At 42.9% G+C, this 25,150-nt stretch overlaps 1 protein-coding gene across 4 annotated transcripts in view; it reads left to right on the forward strand.

Annotated features, from left to right (window-relative positions):
* PFAS (phosphoribosylformylglycinamidine synthase) overlaps positions 1-25,150 on the forward strand; it is a 517,919-nt gene that overhangs the window by 218,258 nt on the left and 274,511 nt on the right. For all 4 annotated transcript variants that reach the window (XM_044086680.1, XM_044086681.1, XM_044086677.1 and 1 more), the window contains 2 exons: positions 6,365-6,496; positions 8,616-8,846. In XM_044086680.1, coding sequence (XP_043942615.1) covers positions 6,365-6,496; positions 8,616-8,846 — 363 coding nt within the window. The remainder of the gene's footprint in view (positions 1-6,364; positions 6,497-8,615; positions 8,847-25,150) is intronic.

Consider the following 25,150-nt stretch of genomic DNA (forward strand, 5'->3'; position numbering starts at 1 on the left):
CACAAAGAGAATCCACCACCACACACAACCCACACATCAGTGTCTCAACAATTAAGCCCCTAAGACAAAACACCACAGAACCAAATGTTCTGGCTATAGGCGACTCAGTAGTGAGACACATAGATGTCATCCTCACCAGGTTGAACTAGAAGGTCACGGTCAGCTGCCTGTCAGGTGCCCGGATCCACCAAATCATGCACACACTCAGGTCACTCAGCAACAGTTACCGTTATGACTCTGTCATAGTACATGTTGGTGTGAATGACTTAAGACATGATTGACAGTCCATGCTGCTTTGCCTGTCTCCTCGAGGATTTTTGGATAGATTAGCACAAACATGATCGCTGTGAGGTTCCTGGACATTAATTTAAATGCCCTGGAACAGTTGGTCCACATCCTCACAAGGGGCTCAAATGTCCTGGACCTAGTGTTCACTAATGTGGGGGTCAATGCACTCTCCCTAGTGAGCTACCCTCCCAGGTAAAGTCAAACAATAAATCTGTCTTGTTTGAAGTAAAGATCAAACCTGACACTCCTATAGGAGTTGTTTGTCTTTCGGCTTTTTCCCAGTAAGGGGTCGCCACAGCGGAACTCCGGACCGCTAATGATTGGCAGTAGAGTTTTTACGAAATGCAGAGGTGCCAGCTCGATGCCCAACCTTCAACGAAGGCATGCCCTTTTACGCACGCATGTCTTTCGAACGCTAACCAACCGCGGGGAGGACATGCAGACTCCACACAGAAGGCACTCCCAAGCCAAGCTGAGAATCGAACGGGAGAGCCTCTTGCTGTGAGGTAACAACGCTACTGCTGTACCACCGCAGTTAAGCCCAACACCCCTACAGGAGTAAAAAACTAAAAAAATTCTCCAAATCAAACTATTGCCTACTGAGCGATGGGATAAAAAGGTTCAAAGTTCCTGACAACATAGAGAACAATGTCTCATATGCAGAGGAATACATGGTTGCCCTATATAGCCACTTAAATGCATTGACTCTGCTGTACCTAACAGGAACAAAACCAGGTCTTCCTGAAAAACAATCCACCCTGGTGGACTGTAAGTATAAATAAGTTATACAGTAAAAGAAAGCAACTGATGTCTAAGAATAAGAACAGGCAGGAACTAACTGAAAAGACTGAAGAATACCCTCCACAGCTTGCACAAACAAATCTGATATCTTAAGTTCTCTAAGGCTAGCCACGAGTCTAAATTAGTATCCCTAACTAAAAACAATCATAAGGCATTCTTTAGCTTTGTCAAAACCTAGGAGGGAATGCCCAGCTGTGTGCTGAACCTGTAGTGGACAGTACCACTCACACTGAACCTGAAGAAATTGCCAACCTGCTAGCTGACCGATTTGGCAATAACTTCATGTCCCTGTCCCCACCTGACCTGCCCCCAAAGCATTCCTGACACCACTCCTCTACCGAGCATCTCCAGAGAACAGGTCATACAAGCACTCTTGAATGCCAAAAACAAAGCCTCTATGGGACTAGATAACATCCCAGGCTGCTTACTAAACAATCTAAAACAAGACCTTACAGAACCACTCTGCACTCTCTCTAACCATAGCCTGAGAACTGGCTTTGTCTCGACAGAGTAGAAAACAGCAACAGTTCTCCCCTTGCACAAAGGGGAGGGGTCCATCAACTGACCCTGAGAACTATCAACCCATAAGCCTAACCAGCCTTATTTGCAATGCCATTGAAAGAATCCTCATGGACCTTATCCAGAAGGACATAGGCGACCTTTAAACTCTTGACCCGACCCAGTTTGGCTTTGTCAAGGGTAGATCTTAAACCTTAAACCTGGTGGATTTCTTTGAGAATGTCACCAAAGCCCTGGTGAGAGCAAAACAGCACATACTGCCTATCTGGCTTTAGCCAAGGCTTTTGATACAGTCCCCCATTCAGGTATCGTAGAGAAACTCTCCTAGATGGGAATTGGCCCATACATTTCTAGATGGGTAGCCAACTGGCTCATCGACAGAACGCACACTGTCAAAGTTGGGGAGTCCACTTTCAGTAGTAGACCGTTTACCAGTGGGGTACTGCAAGGATCTGTGCTGGGCCCCTGTACTATTTGGAATCTGTTTCCCTGAAGTCCAGGTGAAGGTAGATGGCCTGTGGCTTACCAAGTTTGCAGATGACTGTAAACTAGAGCAAATCAGAGTCCCCAATGATGTTAAACATATTCCAGAAAAGGCTGATGCCGACAAATGATTGGTGCCAAACTCATGGACTAAAACATAACGCAAAACAATGCCTCATTCCCCCCTTTGGCAAAGAAGTGGCCCTTGCTTGCTGAATCAAATGTAAGGCAAATGAAGAGAAGTCCAACCACCAGGCTGAAGAAACTTTTAACTTTGAATGAAACGCAGTTAAAATCACAGAAGTATGAGTGCTTTTGGGACTAGGTCCTTCAGATAAAAACACATTTCAAAGAAATCATATTTAAGCACGTATCAGCCAATCATAACCTTAGTATAGCACTCTCCTCCTTTTTAAGGCAGATTTCAAAGGAATGACATCATTTAAACCAGGAGGTTTCGGAGCTGTTAACTATATAATCCATTTAATTTCAGTACATTCAGTGTGATTCTCCAGATCCCCCTCCCCAGTGTTAACATTTACAACCTGCAAAACTATGAACTTAAAACTGTCCAGCATTCTGCTTAATGTGCTGAAAAAGTGCATTGTGTTCATTCTGTAATCTGATAGCTGAAAGATGCTTCAAAATCTGATTTGGCTGCTACGTGCTTAAATATGATTAGTTTGAAATGTGTTTTTATCAGAAGAAGGGCCTACTCCCAAAAGCGGTCATACTTCTGTGATTTTAACTGTTTCATTAAAAGTTAAAAGTTTCTTCAGCCTGGTGGTTGGACTGCTCTTCATTTGCCTTGTATCCACAAATCAAATGGGACAAGAATAACTTGCTCCAGGGATCTCAACCTAGCCTATGATATAAGCAGAACATGCTGGAGAGACAGCTCTATCTCACAGCGATTGTAGCTCCTCTGGAATAAGCTCCCACTCCGTGTGAAGCAGCGCTCCTCAATGACCAATGATCCTTTTTAGGTGCAACCTTGACAACTGGATGGGTGACCCATAAACTCATGCTGGGGTGGCACCTGTGTCCCTCATGGACAGGGGCGGTCAGTGCTGATCACAGAATCTCTCTGCTAACGATGACTACCTAAATATGGTCAATATGGGTACTCCGATTTTTTACAAGGCTAGGCTTGTAAAGGCCTTAGGCCCATTAGCCCTGTTGATTTCCTATGAAGCATTGCTACACCATTGCGTACAGTGGGCCTGATGGGAGAGGGTGGCGCTGTATTAGCTCCCCTCTTAAATCAGTGTTAATTCATGTTTAGTACTGTAGTGAGTTCCCTCACAATTAGTTTTCTACACCACTACCTGCAGTGATCCCTGCTGGGACAAAGTGGTACTGCAGCAACTCGGAGTTCACTCCTCCCTCACAACACTCTTACACCTTTGCTTGCAGGATCCCTGCTGGGAGAACATAGAGCTGCAGTATGTATGAGTCAGTGTTCTTATGTTACCTACAGTGCTGTCTTCTGGAAAAGGTTGGAACTGCAATTAGCTGTGGACTTCCCCACAGTCAGTATTCACCACTGCCCATAGTGCTCCCTCCTGGGAGGAGTTGAAATTGCAATTAACTGCTCCCTCCCACAAGTCATTACTCCTACACCATTGCCGACAGTGATCCTCCTTGGAGGGGTTGGAATTACAGTTAACTGGGACGCACCACACACACACACACACACACACACACACACACACACACACACACACACACACACACACACACACACACACACACACAGTCACTACTCCTACACCATTGCATGCAGAGATCCCTCCTGGGAGAGGTTGGAATTGCAGTTAACTGGGACCACCCCCAAACACATGCAGCCATTACTCCTACACCATTGCATACAATGATCCCTGCTGGAAGAAGCCGTTAAGTACAGTGATCTCTACAGGGAGGGGTAAACTGCAGAGGCTGTGAGCTCCTGTAGAACTCAGTCTTCCATCACTGTCTATACTGGCCTCTGTTGGGAGAGGCTGTGACTGTTGTAGTTATGACCGCCTTCTCTTCACTCAGTCAGCTTCTCTTTGTCATTACTTCCAGTGCCTCAATGCTAGGAGAGGCTGTTACTGCTGTAGCTACAAATATCCCACTCATTCTTCCTACAGCTGTATCTACACTACCCTTTGTTGGGAGTGGGTGCTACTGAGTAGCTGTAAGCTCCTTCACACAGAGTGTTTCTAGAATATTATTTACACAGCCTTCTGCTGGGAGAGGCTGCTGAAGACATTAGTCCCATAGTCAGAGTTACTACAGTATTATCTATAATGGTTTCTGCTGAGAGAGGCTGTTACTACTGTAGAAATGAACTCTGTAGTCAGTGTTACTACAGTATTATCTATAGTGGCTCCTGCTGAGAGTGGCTGTTGAGGACTTGAGTGTCATAGAGTTAACTACAGTATTATCTGCAGTGTCCTCTGCTGGGAGAGGCTGTTACTGCTGTAGAGATGAGTTCCATAGTCAGTGTTACTACAGTATTATCTACTGAGCCTCCTGCAGGGAGAGGCGGTTACTGCTGTAGAGATGAGTTTGTAGTCAGTATTATCTACTGAGCCTCCTGCAGGGAGAGGCTGTTACTGTTGTAGAGATGAGTTTGTAGTCAGTGTTATCTACTGAGCCTCCTGCAGGGAGAGGCTGTTACTGTTGTAGAGATGAGTTTGTCGTCAGTATTATCTACTGAGCCTCCTGCAGGGAGAGGCTGTCACTGCTGTAGAGATGAGTTTGTAGTCAGTATTATCTACTGAGCCTCCTGCAGGGAGAGGCTGTCACTGCTGTAGAGATGAGTTTGTAGTCAGTATTATCTACTGAGCCTCCTGCAGGGAGAGGCTGTTACTGTTGTAGAGATGAGTTTGTCAGTATTATCTACTGAGCCTCCTGCAGGGAGAGGCTGTCACTGCTGTAGAGATGAGTTTGTAGTCAGTATTATCTACTGAGCCTCCTGCAGGGAGAGGCTGTTACTGCTGTAGAGATGAGTTTGTAGTCAGTGTTATCTACTGAGCCTTCTGCAGGGAGAGGCTGTTACTGTTGTAGAGATGAGTTTGTAGTCAGTATTATCTACTGAGCCTCCTGCAGGGAGAGGCTGTTACTGTTGTAGAGATGAGTTTGTAGTCAGTGTTATCTACTGAGCCTCCTGCAGGGAGATGCTGTTACTGCTGTAGAGATGAGTTTGTAGTCAGTGTTATCTACTGAGCCTCCTGCAGGGAGAGGCTGTTACTGTTGTAGAGATGAGTTTGTAGTCAGTATTGTCTACTGAGCCTCCTGCAGGGAGAGGCTGTTACTGTTGTAGAGATGAGTTTGTAGTCAGTGTTATCTACTGAGCCTTCTGCAGGGAGAGGCTGTTACTGCTGTAGAGATGAGTTTGTAGTCAGTATTATCTACTGAGCCTCCTGCAGGGAGAGGCTGTTACTGTTGTAGAGATGAGTTTGTAGTCAGTGTTATCTACTGAGCCTCCTGCAGGGAGAGGCTGTTACTGCTGTAGAGATGAGTTTGTAGTCAGTATTATCTACTGAGCCTCCTGCTGAGAAATGCGCTGCTGAGTAGCTGTGTGCTTTTGGATAGTTATTCTTCCTCCATTATTATCCAGAGTGACCTCTGCCTGGAAATGGTGGTGTTGCAGTAGTTATGAGATCCCCACAGTAAGTGCTGCTGCTGTTCCAATATCTAAAATAACCCCACCCAGGAGACTGTGAGAATGCACCAATTGTGAGCTCCCATACAGATGTTGATACTGACTTCTGGGCAAATTGAAAATTGGTGGACTTTTGAGCCCCATTCCTCTCCAGTCATTGCAGTTGCTTCATTCTGTTTAGTGACACACACCCTTCCACTGGGAGAGTCTGATTATGACCCTGTGCCAGCATCTGTACTGATTTTGGATGGGAGGCCATTGGTTAGTAACTACCATGTGCTGACCATGCCCACACAGCTGTCTGCTGTAGTAATACAGTTACTTAGCAGCTATGTTTTTGGCATGTATTTATTCGAGTTTGTGTGACTTGGAGCTATATTAAAGAACATCTGTAACTGTAGTATTGTGTTGTGAGACTGTGTATATTGTGAGGGATGTGAGGAAGCATTACTAAAAGATTGTAGATCATTCTGTTAAAAATTATGCAAGATGAGAGTGATGATGCTTTTTTAAACCTTTGTTTTATTTATCTTTGCTGAAACACTTCTGCAGTAGAAAATGGTACATCATTGAGCCTATTTATATGAAAGAAAGTCAGTATATTGTGATTTTTTTTTCAAGGAATTTACCTTAGAAAGAATTACGCCGACTCTTCAACCACTGCTCTTGCCTTCTGATCTCTGTGTTCGAGATGCTCTGGATCGTGTCTTACGGTTGCCGTCTGTGGCCAGCAAGCGTTATCTTACTAATAAGGTAATGTCTGGTTGGAAAATTTTACAGTTTGAAGAGGTTTAGGAAGAGCTCTTCCTGAGGATAAAATAATTGTGCAGTTTGTGTTTAGTATGTGCCAGAAAATAAGTATATAATGCAGAAACGCTTTTGATGACAGAAGCTTTACTCTAGACTGCAAGTTAAAAGCTGGTTCATACTGAAAACTGTAGTAGCAAAATATACCATCTCCCCAGCTACTATTTTAGCAAAATATACCATCTCCCCAGCTAGTATTTTAGCAAAATATACCATCTCCCCAGCTAGTATTTTCCACACTTCACATTCCACCAGGCTGTTAGGTCCTGTGAGAAGGTGAGTGAGAAAACAAAACATTAAGGTCCAGGCAGACAAACTGCACTGTTAGGTAGGAAGGGTCATTTTATGGGGAATCAAAAGTCTGGTAACTGATCCTTTACTGCTGACTACAGAACATGGTGACTTTTCTCAGACTGAATTAGCTCTTAAATGCTGCTTGTGTTCCAGTCAGGTTTGTTCACTGAAACCAGCTTAGTGGACTTCATGGCATCCATCTGTGCACAGCTAACAGTAGCATTTAACGGAATGCATGTGCCCACATAAGTCCATCTGGAGTTTTGTAAAAAATGGTCACAGTTATTTATCATCAGTTCCATCTGCCAAGGAAAGAGTTTTTATTCTGTCAGTATAGTCTGCACAACTAATGGATTGTTTTCAATTGCTAGTATAGAGGGGAAAATGTTCTTTGGTTTTCTGTCGGTAATGAAATATCCACCGTGAGTTTTTTCCATCAGAAAGATTTTATCTAATGAATTGTTAAATATATTAATATATATATATATATATATATATATATATATATATATATATATATATATATATATATATATATATATATGGGTCTACTTTGTTTGCCCGACCCCATTTGACTGACACTTCATTTGACCGACAAGTATTATTGGCAAGAAAATGGGATATGCTCCCTTCACCACTGTAGTGTGACCATGGAGTTAGAATATATAGTTAGGGGGGTGTCCCCCCACTTAATTTCATATTATAATGTTTAGTTTTGCTTTAATATTGTTTAGTAACACAAAGGTGAGTGGGGGGCTGTGCCCCCCACACCCCCCCCTAACTATATATTCTAACTCCAGGATCGTACTGCAGTGGGGAAGGGGGCATATCCCATTTTTTTGCCAATAATACTTGTCTGTCAAATGAAGTGTCGGTCAAATGAATTGGCGGTCAAATTAAATTTCGGTCAAATGGGGTCAGGCAAATGGGTGTCTGGCAAATGGAAGTTCAGGCAAACAAAGTAGACCCATATATATATATATATATATATATATATATATATATATATATATATATATATATACATATATACACGTGTGTGTGTGTGTGTGTGTATATATATATATATATATATATATATATATATAGATATATATATACACACACACACACACACACACACACACACACACACACAGACGTGTGTGTGTGTGTAGATATATATATATATATATATATGTGTGTGTATATACACACACACATATATGATCGATGATCGCATCATCGAGACGACGATATCGAAAACCCATTTGAGCGAACCACCGCAGCAACGAAGATCTTCCCAGAGTAAGTAACCACTTATCCAAAAAGTAACAATCTAAATGGCATCATCCCTAAACCACCCAGGTGGGTGGGCTATACCCCCTAAACCCCCCACACCCCCTCTATCTAAATATACCAACTCCGAGATCACACTACAATTGGGAAAAGGGCAAAGTTCACCTTGTTGGACAACAGGTTACTTACTCTGGGAAGATCTTCACAGCTGAGGTGGTTCGCTGAAATGGGTATTCGATATTATCATCTCTACGATGCAGTCTTCGATTATGTGGGGTTTTGATAATCTGAAGTAGAACCATGTATGTGTGTGTGTGTCTACTAGTTTGTATAAATATATATAGTTTTGTGTAGAAAAGGAGAGAAATACGTACATGCACATTTTGGAGGTACATTTTCAAAGTGTCTTACTGAATACTGGGATTTATTTACACTTTGCCTTTTTTTTCATGCCATTAACATTTTCCCCACTCTTGCTGTATTTTTTTTTTAGGTTGATCGTTCTGTGACTGGACTAGTTGCCCAGCAGCAGTGTGTTGGTCCTCTTCACACGCCCCTGGCAGATGTCGCTGTCATTGCACTGTCTTACTTTGACAAGGTTGGGGCAGCCACAGCCATTGGAGAACAGCCAATCAAAGGACTGATAGACCCAGGAGCCGGGGCTCGCATGGCTGTTGGAGAGGCACTTACGAACCTGATGTTTGCCGAAGTTACAGACCTCAAGGTAAAGACTTGAGGGATGTCATTCTCACCTAGCACACCTAACATTTTGCATTTTTTCAGTTGAAATGTATCCTGAAGACAAGGGATGCTTACAATATTACACAATGTAGAAATCTTTTAGTAGAGGTAGAGATGCGAGACCCCCCCCCCCCCAAAAAAAAAATAAAAATGTATACGCAGTATAACATTTTGTATGTGGAAATGCCATTTGAAGACCCTGCATATAGATATAGAACCTTATTGAGGCTGGTGCCTCCTGTAGAGTATAAGATAGTGACACCATGTGCATACCTTTCTCAGTAAAAGCAGCGACACGTTCCTTATTTAGAGCCTCTTACTAAGTTACAGGTAAAATGCAGTTTATGTGGAGTACAATGCTTGGAGTGCATGTGTGTTTTCTTGTGTGTTATCTGTGTAAATGCACACTTTACAGATGCAGAAATGAGCAAATAGACTTGGCATACAGTCTGTCATATGATTAATATTCAGGACATTTATGGGGTCTTGCATATGGAGTACCTGATGACCATGCTTTTTTAATTTCACCAAATCTTTTGGATTTCTAATACCATGACAAGAATGGACCCCATTCCTAAGTCAAAGTATGATTAAAGTTCATGAAATTATTGTTGTTTCAATCTTTGATATCAGCCAAAAGTGCTCTTCCTAGCACTGCACTGTGCCCAGTAATGACTCCTTCTCCAGTTCAAATGGAGTTGCATGTATTGGTAACGTATCTAAATTCTTTTTTATAGGACCCGGGGCTCCTACTACTATTGGAACTGTCAGGGTATCTGTCTTCCACGTTGCTGTCATTTCTGCCTGCAAATCCTGATATTTTATGACTTTGTGTCTCTCTGCGTAAGACACTGTAGTCACTGGGTGTAGCGGTTTTGATGATCAACGCTCCTTTCGTCTTCTTTTCATTGTTTCTTTTCTTCATATAACATTTTAGTGCTTCTATTTACATTTTTTATAAAAATTCTGATTGTTTTGCTGTTAATTGCTTCTGTAAGTGGTTATTGTATAATTACTGGAGCTTTTCTCCCTGGGCCTCTGCTGAAAAAGCGCTATTCAGCTCAGTTGGACAAACCCGGCCAACAAATGTAAAATAAAATAAATAAATAATAATGAATGGACCACTATATCTGGTTTTCTCGCATCTTTCTTTTAAACTGTTGGTATGGGTGATCCTATGTGATGTGGACTTCATCATTTTCTGTGATGCTTTGTGGCTCATGTTTCTAGTGTTTTTCAGCTACTTTATTATATTTGCAAAATCCCTAGTGCAACAGTCTTGCCACATTATTATACTAATGGCAGAAGGACTGTATACTGAAAGGCATGTCACAACCAGCAACAAGGTGTGCAACTGTTTCCAATTCTGTTTTGCAAAACCTACATTTGTCTGTTTCTCCCACATGTTCAATGGACTTTGTAAACCAGCGTGCAAGTAGTCCAGTATCTTGGGCCGCCAATGTTAACCTTTCATCTGTTGGTTTAATTCACATCTCCTTAACCATTCTCCTGATCAACATGAGGTTGTTCCAGAAGTTTTCTATACGTGCAGCTGTACTTATGCATTTTCCACATTTCATGTCTTCTCATATGATCCTTCACCTTATATTCTTTCTTTTGTTTTTTTGCACATTCAGCTGCTGCCTGATGTTTGTCTACTTCTGGCTTCATTTCCATTCCTGGTTGACGCTGATATGCTTCTGCTAGATTAAGCAGGGAAGTCATCTTAGATTTATTCTCTTCACGTTTCAGAACATTCACTCTGTTTGCGTCTTGTGAGGTAAGCAAATATGCATGCAATCCCATGATTGCAGATCTATACATATAATCAGTTTCATGGAGGCCTATACCTCCTTTGGAACAGGGAATATATAATCTTGCACTGATTTTAAAAATCATTTGGTTAGCATGACACATCCTTCTTGTTTTCCCTTCTAATCTTTCCAACACATTTTGGGGCCAGTCAGTCACTCCAAAACTGTAAGTTAGGACATTTGTTCATGTTCTGTTCTTGATGTTGCACGGAAACCCAGACCAACATGCCTTTGTGCAGCCATTGTTGGTGTTGTATAGGGATAAAGCTCTGACTACAGTGCGGGTGACTTAGCTACTTGACTGTGTTGTCAGGCGAAGAAGGGTATGTCCATTCTGGGGGTACTGGAGTGGACAGGATGCATAGTGCCAAAGTCCCTTGGAAGAGGGACAGCACTGGAGTGAGTATCCATGGGGGAGAGGATTATGGCTCACCAAGCCTCTACCCATCATTGGTTAGTGCACAGTAGATACTTTCATATGAGGAGGGCATTGAGACTCCCTGCAGTGATATGAGTACCTGTTCCTGCCCACCCAGGTTGGGATTAGAGAATTTCTCAAAAGAAATTGCTCTCATTGCTGATGTACCAACAAAAACTCCCCAATATCTGCATGAACATTGATCCCTCTGGACGACTCTCACACTAGCAGATTTAGGAAACTCCCCAATATCTGCATGAACATTGATCCCTCTGGATGACTCTCACACTAGCAGATTTGGGAAACTCCCCAATATCTGCATGACCAGTGATCCCTCTGGCCAACTCTCACACTAGCAGATTTGGGGATTCCCTAATGCTAGATAATTAATAGGCTCTAGTAAGATGGGGGATGCTTGATGGATGGTGGGGGAAGGGGGGTGGGGAGACAGTGCATTGGACATGAAAACCTGCCAGATTGTCTACTTTAGAGCACTGCATGTCCACTACTCATGATTTGCAGAGGACCTTGCATGAAGGGACAGCTTGAGAAACTCTATTTATGGAATGAATGATCCACATTGGAAATGCAGCTATATACCGAGTGGATGGCTTTGTATCTGTTCTTGGAAGATGTTTTTTTATGAAGGAATGTAGTCATTCACATTCCTTATCACTTCCACTAATAGAAACAGTGTACTTTTTCTCACTTGCCATACTGCATAGTTTTATTAACAAACACACACACACACACACACACACACACACACACACACACACACACACACTTGCTGTTAACAGCTAGCATAGCTATTAACTTATTAGGCGTGACCTCTGAAATGACTCGTACCTTATGTTGAGAGGGAGGGACAGTATGGATACTTTCTTTGTAATGCTGTCCTTCAGATTGAGTAGGTGACACACACACACACTCTCTCTCACACACACACACACACACACACACACTCTCACACACACACACACACTCTCACACACTCTCACACACACTCTCACACACTCTCTCACACACTCTCACACACACTCTCACACACACTCTCACACACACTCTCACACACACTCTCACACACTCTCACACACACTCTCACACACACTCTCACACACACTCTCACACACACTCTCACACACACTCTCACACACACTCTCACACACACTCTCACACACACACACACATGCTGTTAACAGCTAGCATAGCTATTAACTTATTAAACATGACCTCTGAAATGACCCGTACCTTATGTTGAGTGGGAGGGACAGTATGGATACTTTCTTTGTAATGCTGTCCTTCAGATTGAGTAGGTGACACACACACACACACACACACACACACACACACACACACACACATGCATGCTGTTAACAGGTAGCATAGCTATTAACTTATTAGACATGACGTCTAAAATTACCCTTACCTTATGTTGAGAGGGAGGGACAGTATGGATACTTTGTAACAGTGTCCTTCAGATTGAGTAGGTGACTTTGAAGGGATTTGAGCCTGGAGCTGTTAGTAAAGAATACCTTTACCTGATAGCGTTGATGAAAGTAGTAGATGACAGTATGTCTTTGGACCACCTAGTTTGCTCTTTACACACTCCTGAAAGAAGGGTATTTTGTAGTCAAATGTTTACTAAACTTTCTTCTCATTACTGTGGTAACTTCCTGTTTATCCCATGTTGCTTTGAATTTCCTCACTGCTGTGGGGTAGCAATGGGTGCACACTGTGCCCCCACTTACGCAAACATAATTATGTCACATTGGGAAAACAATTTTGTATTTAACTCTGATTATAAACGTCACTGGAATTTGTATGGGAGATTTTTGGATGACATTTGTATTTTATGGATTAATACAAAAAGTACATTCAAAGCATTTGTGGAATACATCAGCAGGACTACCATGTTTTTAAGATTCACACGAGTTCAGTAGGGAACAAATGAATTATTTAGATGTGAACATACAAAAAATTGATGGATACTTAACATCCAGAATATTTCGTAAAGATACCTTTTCAAATTCCTGCTTACAGTACACCAGTACCCACCCACACCACCAAAAGAAGGGGGTGGTGAAGGGTCAGCTGGTACGTGCTAGTAGGATAACCTCTGAAGACAAGACTTTCAACAAAGAATGTGAATATTTGAGGAAGTTGTTTGTCGACAGGGGTTACCCTATTGATTTATTGGAACAGATACACAAGGAAAACTAGGTTTGCCCCTTTATTAGGGAAAAGTGAAACGCTTAACCAAAATAAAAACATGGAAGAGGAAAACAAAAAAGATGCTTACAGTTCAGGTATGGTAATTTCATATGATGGAGAGGCAGGCTTAGTTAGGAAAATCATAGAAAAAGAATGGAAAAATTTCGTAAAAGGTATCCGATATGAATCACATTTTTGATAATGAGTTGAAATTTACATATCGGAAAGGTAACAATATAAAGAACCTTTTAGAGAAAGGCAGTTATAGAGGAAGTTGGGATGGAAATATGAGAGGCAAAAAGGGTATGTGTAAATATGGGAGTTGTAACTACTGCTCCCACATTATAACAGGGGAAACCTTGTTTTTGAAGCCAAGGAATAGGAAAATTAATTTAAATACATTTGTAAATTGTAACACAAAAAGGAATTGTATATTTGGCTTTATGTAAAAATTGTGATTCATTTTATGTAGGTAAAAGTGAAAGGTAGCTTAAGCCGAGATTCTACGAGCATCTATATGACAGAAAGAGGAAGCACAAGAACAGTGCTTTATATAAGCATTCTTGGGTGTGCTCAGGGGCGCAGTTTGTTTTTTTTTTTTGTGCTTGAAACAATCTAAATGGACCCAAGGGGTGGACCATAGGAAACAAGAGTGGAGTACAGAGAGCTCTACTGGCAAATAGTGTTGGAAGCTTGTAGGTTCCCTGGTCTGAACGGTATGATTTCCCTTGTGCCTGTGTTAAAGATCAGAGCTGCTAAATTATAGACTGAGTTTTTAATGCAAAGAAATGGATGTGATTTTTATATCAACACAAAAACACATCAATTTTACATTTATTTTTTTATGTACTCAGTATTTGCCGTATACATTATTTTTCAATTATCAAATGACATTTGTGATTTTACCATTGTCCACTAGATGGAGTAATGATACAAAAAAATCATTATATTTTACACACATTTTATTATTTAATTAAACTTGTATAGTTTGTGTAAATTACGAAATAAAATAAAAGTTTTTAATTGTTTTTGATGTATAATAGTTACATGTGATATTCATGAATTTAAAGTGAATTAACTGTTTTTACAAACATTTTAAACAAAAGGGTTACGAAAATTATATGTTTTAGTATTTACTGAGTGTTATTTCTTATTGGTCGTTAGTTGATTGTTAGCTATTTAAACATGTTGGTTAGGTCAGGTCAGGTTCGCATACTCATCTGAAGAAGTTGTTTGGACGAAAACATATTTGTAACATTGTCAGCATTGTGTGTTCGTTTTCAAAGTGTTTCGAATTTTGGGACCGGTTGGACCATTGTTCTTTTTTAATTTGTTGTTAGTAAAGAATACCTTTACCTGATAGCGATGATGAAAATAGTAGATGACAGAATGTCTTTGGACCACCAAGTCTGCTCTTTACACACTCCTGAAAGAAGGGTATTTTGTAGTCAAATGTTTACTAAACTTTCTCCTCATTACTGTGGTAACTTCCTGTTTATCCCATGTTGCTTTGAATTTCCTCACTGCTTTTGAATTCCCTACCCAGTTATGGCAGACAGTGAGACCTTTTCAGTGAAAATTAACTTTCTCAGTGCTGGCAGCCTGTGGTTGGTGTTTAATTTGGTTTGTTGAAATATTTGTTGGAGAGAGAGAAAGATCTAGTGATGTTGTTCGTGTTTCACTGTTGCTGTCATCACCTGTGGGTTATCCCTGCTGTGGTAGCTCTCTGCTGGCCCGAATACCAGTCAGTGTTTTTTTTTGCATTGGCTGCTGTCACTTGCTGCCTGATGTCAGGTTGTCAGTGCTGTAAAGAAAGGCAGCTGACGCCATTACACCATTCTTCCTTGCCATGGAGCCCATAGCAGAAGCAGTTCACAAGTGTGCTGGTCGGTCGCTATCAGAGTTTGAATTACAGCTGAAAACATCTAAAGCTAAGTACCTCATTGGGGATCTTTTTTTCTTCCACTAAGCATTGTCAGAAAAAGTTAATTGTCTCGCCTGTGGAAAGCAAATACCACACCAAGACTTGCATTCATACTGAGTCACTTGTTTAGGCCCAGACCACGACGTCCCCCATTGCCAGTTCTGTGCCATCTTTAACGCAAGAACCATTCGTCGTAGAGCTTTTATTGTAGCCAGGTATTTTTGTTTTCCCCCATTGCCAGTTCTGTGCCCTCTTTAACGCAAGAACCATTCGTCGTAGAGCTTTTATTGTAGCCAGGTATTTTTGTTTTCCTTCTCATTCCGCAATGGCATCCATCAGCCAACAATCCGTAGACATTACAAAAAAAGTAAGGATAAAGATAGAGACAGACCACACAAGGCTAAACTTCCTGACGACTCTACCGCTAAGCAGGTCGTCGGTTCTCCAGAATTCAGTGAGGTCCCTTCGCAGCCCCTGATGCCCAATTCAATACCTTTGCAGGCCTCTACTGAGACCCTTTCATGGGTCAGTATGCAGCAGAAATCTTCTTCGTCTTACGAGTCTTTGGTTGTCTCTGCCTTGATTGGGTCCGGAGTCGCGATGCAGGCACCAGCTTCCGAGGAGGTTTTTTGCACTACCGAATCTAGCCAAAAACTGATGTCTTTTCTGACTACCGGTTCTCTCAGACCGATAGATACTCTTAGGCCTAGAGGCAAGGCCACTCCTAGGAAAAGTACCTCTAGCCACCATTTTACTTCTGCTCCACCACCCCAAGCTCAGATGCTTAAAATGGCAGAGGATCTTATCACCCTTATCAGGGGTAGTCAGGCCACACCTTCTAAAAGGAGAAGAGACCTTCCTCCTGAAATACTGACAGAACAGGATGCTGAGGAGTCTGATTATTCAGATTTTGAAGAGGAACAACAACATCTGACTGCTTATGAGGATTCAGATGCAGAGGAATCCATTCCTTCTGCCTCGCCACCAGAAGGTCTTTCCTTTGGGGAAACCCTTCACACCCTCAGGGAACATTTCCACTGGGAATCCCAGGACTTCCCTCAGTCTAAGAAAAGACTAAGAGAGTTTCTAGACCTGCCCCAGCACAAACTCTTGGTCTTCCCTCCTATCTTAGAGGTGGTTGATGGTGTCTTCCAGGAATCCAGTTTAACTCCTGATGCCCTCCCTCCTGATCCCAGAAAACCTGACCGGTATTACAGAGTACCGGATTCTCTTAAATACCTGTACAGAAATCCTGCTGCAGACCCAGAGATCATTTACACGGGGACCAAAAGGAGTTTAGGCTAGTTCTGCAAAGAATCCTATTCCTTCTGACAAGGACTCCAGAGCTCTGGACAGATTGGGTAAAAAAGTATACACCTCTGCAACTTTAGCTATCAGAGCACTCCACTGTCAGTTCCACATGTTAAAATATCAACAACACACTTTGGAACTATAAAAACAAACAATTTCAACCTTTCCTGACTGTGCCAATTTGAAAGAGTTAGCAGATTTACTGCACTCTACTTGTCAAGTGGCTAAACACTCGTTACACTGTGGATATGATGCCCTAGAAGCCTCAAGCAGGGCAGCAGTGTCAGGATCTGTCATTAGGAGACGTGCATGGTTGAAGGAACAACCTCTCCCTGATCATGTCAAATCTAAATTACTTGATGCACCCTTGGATAAGGACCACTTGTTTGGAGTAAAAGCAGAAGAGGTGCTTAAAAAGATGGAAGACAAAGTAAAATGTATGCAAAAGATTTCCTTCAGGTACAACCTCCTAGGTTCAGCAGGAATTTTCTCTCAAAACACTGGTCCTTTCCTGCACCTAGCAGACAGGGGCAAGGTAAGCCATGCAGGGACAGACCACCCAGGCTCCTATCCCAGGGACAGCAGAGAACCAAATAGTGGACCACTTCCACTCCAGAGTCAAGGAGTTCTAAGCCATCCCTCTATGACAAAAACTCTCAATGACTCCCTCTCCCCCACTCTGCCCTATTTTCACTCACCAGAAACTAGGAGGAAGGCTCTTCCCTCTGGAAAGAAAATTGGCTCTCTGTAACAAAGGACTAATGTGTCTTAAAGATAATTTTCAGGGTTACAAATTCTCCTTCACTGAGCTCCCAATTCCAAGAGGGTACCAAGACTTGCCTCCAAATCAGTGGGCAGAGGCATTGAAACAAGTCCAAACTCTCATATCCCAAGGGGCAGTAGAACCTGTCACCTCAGATTAAACAGGCAAAGGCTTTTATTCCAGACTGTTCCTTGTTGCCAGAAAAGAGGGCACTTGGAGCCCCTTCATGGGTCTGTCCATTCTGAAAACCTTCCTGGTGGTCCCCAAATTCAAAATTCTAACTTTGCAGCAGCTACTCCCTATGCTGACAAAAAGTCTGGTTAGTTACCCTAGATCTAAAAGATGCCTACCTCCACATCCCCATATGGGAATCCTGAAGGAAATTCCTTCACTTCAGAGCAGGCTCACAACACTTTCAGTTCTCTGCTCTGCCCTTTGGCTTATCTACTGCTCCCAGGGTATTCACCAAATGCTTAGCCCCGGCCATAGCCTTTTGCAGACAAAAAAATGTACAAATTTACCCTTATTTGGACGATGGCCTCATTCAGGCAGATTGCAAAGAAAAGCTCCTCAAGGACCTCCTCTTTGTCAAAACCCTCCTAACCTCCTTAGGGTACACCGTCAAGGAGAAGGAATCAAGGCAAACGCCCTCCAGGAAGATCATTTTCTTGGGAGTACTGCTGGACACAACATCCCAAATGGCTTTCTTATCCCTAGAAAAGCAGAACTTCCTGCCTATTTTACCCAGCTGGCTTCCAGAAGTCAGCTCACTGTGAGGAAGTTCCTGCAACCCTTGGGGTACATGGCATCTTGCATCCTTCCAATTCCTCTGGCCATGCTGCACATGAGAAAACTTCAGTGGTACCTAAAGAACCTTTGGTGTCAGCACTCTCAGCCTCTAGAGACCTCTATACCATAAGGGCCGAGTTTCTGTGGTGGGCATGGGCCTTTGCGCAGAACAAGGGTCTTTCCTTCACCCTCCACCCAACTGGGCAGACTATTACCACCGACGCCTCAGACATAGTTTGGAGTGCTCACCTAGAAGGCAGGTGCACCCAAGGTGTTTGGGATGCCCCGCAACATCCCTCGCACATCAACCAGAAGGAAATGATGGCGGTACAAAAGGCTTTGACATCCTTCAAACCCCATCTCAGGCTAGGGGTTCTATTTATCAAAACAGACACCACAGTAATGTGGTACATCAACAAACAGGGAGGAGACCCAATCTTACCCTCTGTGCAGGCTAGCCATGAACCTCTGGCTGATTATGTCTTCCATGGGACTACACCTGATAGCCCAATACCTACCAGGGATCAACAACACCCTGGCAGACCCCCCCCCACGAATGGCAGCTCCACAGAAAAATCTTTTTAGAAATCACTCAGGCGTGGGGTACTCCAGAGATGGATCTCTTTGCTTCGCATCTCAACCATCAGCTTAAAAAATTCTGTACTAAGGAGTATCGCCACCTAGCATGGAAGGTGGATGCCTTGACCTTCCCCTGGAACTCCCTCTTCATGTACGCATTCCCTCCTCTGCCTCTTATTCCCAAGGTACTGATCAAAATAAAGGAGGAGAGACCAAAGGCCATCCTCATTGCTCCAGATTGGCCCAGACAACATTGGTACCCCTTACTGCGCAGCCTGACTTTACAGCCTCCCAGGCAGCTTCTCCTGATCTCAGACCTCTTAACTCAGGTGGGGGGGGGATGCTGCACCCAGACTTGCAGACTATCAGCATGGCTAATACTCTAAAGGCAAACAAGAGGCCGCTGTTAAGCAAACAGGTCCTAGACATTATCACAGAGGCCAGAAGGCCCAGCACCAGAAAATCTTACCCAGGAAAATGGAAGATTCGGTTTACTTTCATATCGTCGATCACATATGATCAACCGGCCACATAATCGAACCGTTTCCGTGAAACCAGAACCACAAAACTTTTAAAATGTCAAAATAATGTCGAATTTTGACATTTCCGGCCGTGCCACACCTCCACACTATTGCTACCATGGGTCAAAAAGGGCGTGAGATTTTGCCATTCAGATATGTGGAATTTGACGTGTGAGACAGTCGCGCTTCAGTATTCGTGGTAGCGGGTTCGCCCATATTGAGATCGAAGATATGAAGGTAAACCAAAAGATTCTGCTCCTGGAGCCAGTTCTTCACAACCTTCTGTCTCTCCTATCCTGGACTACCTTGCAAAGCTACTTAATAGTGGCCTCTCCTTCTCTATTAAAATCCACGCCTCAGCCATTTCAGCTCATTTTGACACAGAACAGCCCCTGTTCTCCCATCCATTGATTAAACGATTCCTCAGATGAGCTTCTAATATCAGATCTCCAAAGAAGGCCACCCACTCCAGCCTGGGACTTGAATTATGTTTTAGAAAAACTAACTTTAGGCCTTTGAACCTGCTGCTTCAGCAAAACTAAGATACCTCTCCTGGAAAACTGCTTTTCTCCTAGTTATCACCTCAGCCAGAAGGGTTTCGGAACTTCAGGCACTGATGGTCATTGAGCCCTTCATCATCTTCCATGCAGACAGGGTCTCCCTGAGGACTAATCCCTCCTTTATGCCCAATCCCTCCTTTATGCCCAAGGTGGTATCTAATGTAACTCTCAACCAGGCCATACATCTATCCACCTTTTTTCCTAACCCTTGAAACAAGGGGGGAAAGAATTCTGCACTCACTAGATGTGCACAGACAGCTCAGATAATATCTGGACCATACTAAACCCTTCAGGAAAACAGACCAACTACTTATCAGCTTTGCCTCAGGGGCAGAGGGGAAGCCCATTTCCAAACTAACCATTTCCAAATGGATGTCACACTGTATCCATTTCTGCTACAGATTGCATGGGAAACCGCCCCTAAGTCTATTCGAACCCATTCCACTAGGGCAGCCTCCAGTTCCACAGCATTCCACAAAGGAGTTTCCACCAGGGACATCCTGGAAGCTGCCACCTGGACCTCTATCCATACCTTTACTAAGCATTACCACCTACCTCTATTTTCTAAGACTATGGCAGGGTTTGCCTCTGGAGTTCTGCAGGGCATGCTGACCCATTCCTAGGTCTAATCTTACTACCCCTCTCCTCAGCTTTGAGAATCCTCCCACAGGTGATGACTGCAACAGGAAAGCATGAAGAACATAGTACATTTGTGTACACTTACCTTAAATGTAGATGTTTGAGTGTATTCACTGTTGCAGTCCTAGTTTACCACCCTTCTTCCCCCTTGTATCTTCTTTCTTTAGGGAGACATAAGTTTCTAATGGTGGCTTTTAGCCACCAGGACCACTTTACCATATTTACTTGGGTCTCTGACTGGTTAGGGCAAGAAAAACTGATGCAATGATGTTGGCTGCCTTCCTTTATAGCACTGACGACCTGACATCAGGCAGCAAGCGACAGCAGCTGATGCAGTAAAACACTGACTCTGGTATTCAGGCTGACCGAGGGCTACCACAGCAGGGATAACCCACAGATGATGACTGCAACAGTGAATACACTCAAGCATCTACATTTATGGTAAGTATACACAACTGTACTTTTTATAGGCTGTTGTACATCCTGGGGAAGGATGGGGGGGTTGTTGTTTATGTCAGGGTTGTTCTGACACTGAGTGCACCGGGTATAGTCAGAGCTCTGTTATATAGAATAAGAAGTACGCATATTCATTGAGTAAACTGCATGAAGGCCACATGAAGTGGTTCAAGTCAAAGCCATGTCATAGAGGGTGAGGACTGATCTCAGTGGTTTATGAGCTGCATTAGACAGCTTACATTAGAATTCTGAGCACAGTGGGTGCACGAGCTGCATGAGGCAGATCACATTGGAACTCTCTAACACAGAGTGAGGATTGAGCACAGTGGATGTGTCAGTTGCATGAGAGTGTATGTCAGAGCTCTCTCGAAGGAGAACAAGAACTAAAAGTTGATGTGTGACCTACAAAAACTGCTCATCAGATCCGTGTTGCAGAAATTGAGGATTTTGAGCACAGTGGATGTGAGAACTGCATCATGTTGGCGCTCCATCACAGAGAATGAGCACAGTGGATGTGTGAGCAGCATCGTGTCGGAGCTCCATCACAGAGAATGAGCACAGTAGACATGTGAGGTGCATCCTCTTGGAGCTCCAGCACAGAAAATGAGCACAGTACACATGTGAGCTGCATCCTGTTGGAGCTTCATCACAGAATGAACACAACAGACGTGTGAGCTGCATCCTGTCAGAGCTTGAGCACAGTGAATGTGTGAGCTGCATCTTGTCGGAGCTCCATCACAGTGAATAAGCACAGTTGACGTGAGCTGCATCTTGTCGGAGCTCCATCAAAGAGAATGAGCACAGTAGATGTGTGAGCTACATTATGTTGGAGCTCCATCACAGTGAATGAGCACAGTGGTCGTGTGAGCTGCATCACGTCAGAGCTCTGTCAGAAAGAAAATGCGGATAGCACACAGTGGATATTTGAGCTGCATGAGACAGGTTACATCTGAGCTCTGTCACAGGTAGTAAGGACTAATCAGGACTGATGTGTGACCTGCACAAGGTGATGTAAAATCCCTCTTGCTGTCCTGATCCACTGACCCTGTGTTCTTGTTTTCCCCTGTGAGTGTGCTCATCTGCTAGTCTCCATGTGCTCGGGTTGCCTCCCCTATCAGTGAAAAACTCCCTTCAGGAATTACTTCTCCTGCATGGGCTTTTCCTCCAGCAATTATAAAACCTGTCTCAGCCCGACCTCATCACTCAAGAGCTCAGTGTACGTGCTTATCTATATCTTACTACTGTAGCAGCATGATGCATATTTAATGTATTTCAGCCTAAGCTATCTACTGTTTAATTAGCCCAGGGGTGCACACTCGCAAGACAACTATCAGACCTTATTTGTAATTACTGCCCTTGGTAGCCTTTTTTCCCCTTTCACGTCCACAATTACATACAGTGTCATTTTATTTGTTTTTTCAACCACTAGATGGCAGCAGACATCCAGGTAAATTACTCCCCTATGGTGTAACTGCAGAGACAGATTAACTTTGTCTGCACTATAAGCTTCTCAGGCCTGTCCCCTGTGCTATATCAAACTTAATATTAAAGCTTGCAGCTCAGTGTGTCCTCAGACTTCAGCAGAGCTGCTAATACTTCCCCCTGTCAGTACTTCTAAGCTGTTTTCTTAACATTTGCAGTTTACGTACTTACCTATTGTAGTACTGCATGGTTGATAGTTTTATTTGGTCTTAGTGCCACTGTTTTCAGTCCTAGTGGTGGGTCTAGCCCCACTCTATTTGCCCTCGCTACACTCGGGCTCACTCCGCTCTCCTACCCTACTGCCATTCCCACCCACCCCTGCAACAATTTCCTTTATACTAACCACTCCCTCCCTTTCCTGTCCCATCTGACAATCTCTAATTACTTCCTGCCAAAACTACACCCTTCAACTGCCGTACTCGTACTTTCCATTACTTCCTGACCTTCGACTCTCTAAGTTCCTACCCCTCTAGACTTAAATATGAAACACCTTCTCATTCCTACCTTACTCCTCCTTATTCTTGCAGCTGCTACCTCCTTCCACTCCGACACTTGACAATCCACTCCCACTCTCTCCTACCTCTGTAACTATTTCCCCAACCCTATTTTAACTTCTCCACCACATATTTATACAAACACACTATATTCCAAATCTTTAAACCAACTAGCAATCTTAAACCAAAGCTTTATAAAATCCACCAACCTATTACTATACTCTCTCTTCTTCCAAATAACCTTCTTTGCTCTGGTGACATCCATCCCAACCCAGGCCCCACTTCCTCACCACAACATCCCCCAACAGTATTCCCACCCGCCTCTTCCCAATGCACTTCGCCCCACCTTCATCCCCATATACAAAACATACCCCCATCTAAATACCGAACTATACACACACTAAATATTCAGAGCCTAACTAACAAAATCACGGACTCTCACACATGGATATCTCATACCAGCTGTCATATTCTTTCTTTGTCAGAAACTTGGCTCAAACCGCACATTTCCAATAGCGAGATTCTCCCACCAGGCTACAACATCTATCGCTGTGATAGATTCTACAAAAAGGGAGGTGGCATTGCCATCCTCTACTCCAGCTCAAACCTCTCACCCCTACCCTCATCCATTCCTGACTTTCACTCAACTGAACTTATCTTAAACTGCCCCTTGAACCCCCATAAAAAATTTGCAGTTGCTTCCATCCATCTCCCTCCAGGAAATAACCTGCCTGTCCTAGAGAATATCCTGTCCTGGTTCTCCCTCACCATACCTTATGAAACCCTTATCCTAGGAGATATGAACATAGACTGGTCCAAACTTACTACCAGCTCTCCTCAACTCAGTATTAACTTACATGGTTTCCATCAACTGATCTCATCCCCCACCCGCTTCCACAAACATTCCTCGTCTAGCTCAACTATTGACTGGATCCTTACCAACTGCCCTCACCACTACCACAATCCCACTACCTTACTAGACTCCCGTAGTGACCATCTCCCTACCTCTGTCTTAAGATACTCCTGCCAAACTCCCAAAACTCACCTGGTCAAAGACTGCCATAAACTATCCCATTTTGATGCCTCGCAATTCAACTCTACTCTTTCTAACACAGACTGGTTCATACTTAAAAAAAAAAAAAAAAACTCCCTCTCAGTGATGCTGTAAGTACATTCAATAGCATCTTCCTTAATACTTGAATTCTCTAGCCCCCGCTAGAAAGATCAGAATAAAATCAAATCATGCTCCATGGCTGAAAATTTAATTTTAAGGTGCTAAAGCACTGTGTTGTTACTCTGCTGCTTACTTGATGGATTTGAAGTCTTCTTAAGACACTCAGTTTTGCTGGCTGGATTCTGCTGAAATCAAAGTCTGGTTATAGTTGCATTCACAGTCTGTTGCATACAGAAACTTGCAGAATATACACTGAGGAGAGAATATACTTTGCAGCACCTGTCTTTAAGAGCAGTAACCAATAACTTTTATAATAAACCACACGTACTTCTGTTACAGCTTCAGAAAATGTTCTAATTACTTCTCATATAGTACAGATGATGTGAGAGATATTTACCTCAGGACAGATGTGTCCCTACCAATACCCCCAGCATAACTGGATATAATACAGACTTTATATACATTTTTAGTTAAACACTCCCTCTTGGCTTTGGAAAGATACTGCCTTGATGACGCAAATGCTGACACATCTGTTGTGCAAATGCTGATAAGTAATATGTCTTCAAGGAAACACCTTGTAGATTAGAAAAGCATATTTTTAAACTTTCTTAGAAAAACATGTCCTATTGTCAGTTCTTTAAAGAAAGCAAATTACATTCTTGTCATGTCTGTAAGAAGTCAGCTTTCTTGATGTGTGTGTAATACACTCATAAGCAGGTTCCTTATTTTTTAAGCCACAATCATTTAGTATGGATGCTAATCACATATTACTAAACTCTTTTTCTGCATTTAAGCAAGCTTCATCTTATTCCTTATTTATGTTGCATATTTGTAGCAAAGTTACTTTCAACCTTAGTATATTGTTGAGCATAATCTTACAATGGCTTTCCAGGGAAACTAGGTCCCTTGTGCAGCAAAGAGTCAGTGCTTGGAAAGCCTGGACCAAAACAAAACAACTTCCCCTACTACTCAAATTTAGACAACTAAGAAACCTAACAAAAAAAAAACATACAAATGACAAAAAGTCCTACTATAGCTCAGCTCAACTCAACAATAAATCCAACTCTTGTAAATTCTGGTCAACCCTGAACAAGATTCTGTCTCCAGGTAGTCCCTGTAACCCCTCCCCCTACCCAAATACATCCCCTC

This window comes from Protopterus annectens, chromosome 10.part0 (assembly GCF_019279795.1).
Source record: "Protopterus annectens isolate FY-2018-M chromosome 10.part0, PAN1.0, whole genome shotgun sequence".
Taxonomy (NCBI): domain Eukaryota; kingdom Metazoa; phylum Chordata; order Ceratodontiformes; family Protopteridae; genus Protopterus; species Protopterus annectens.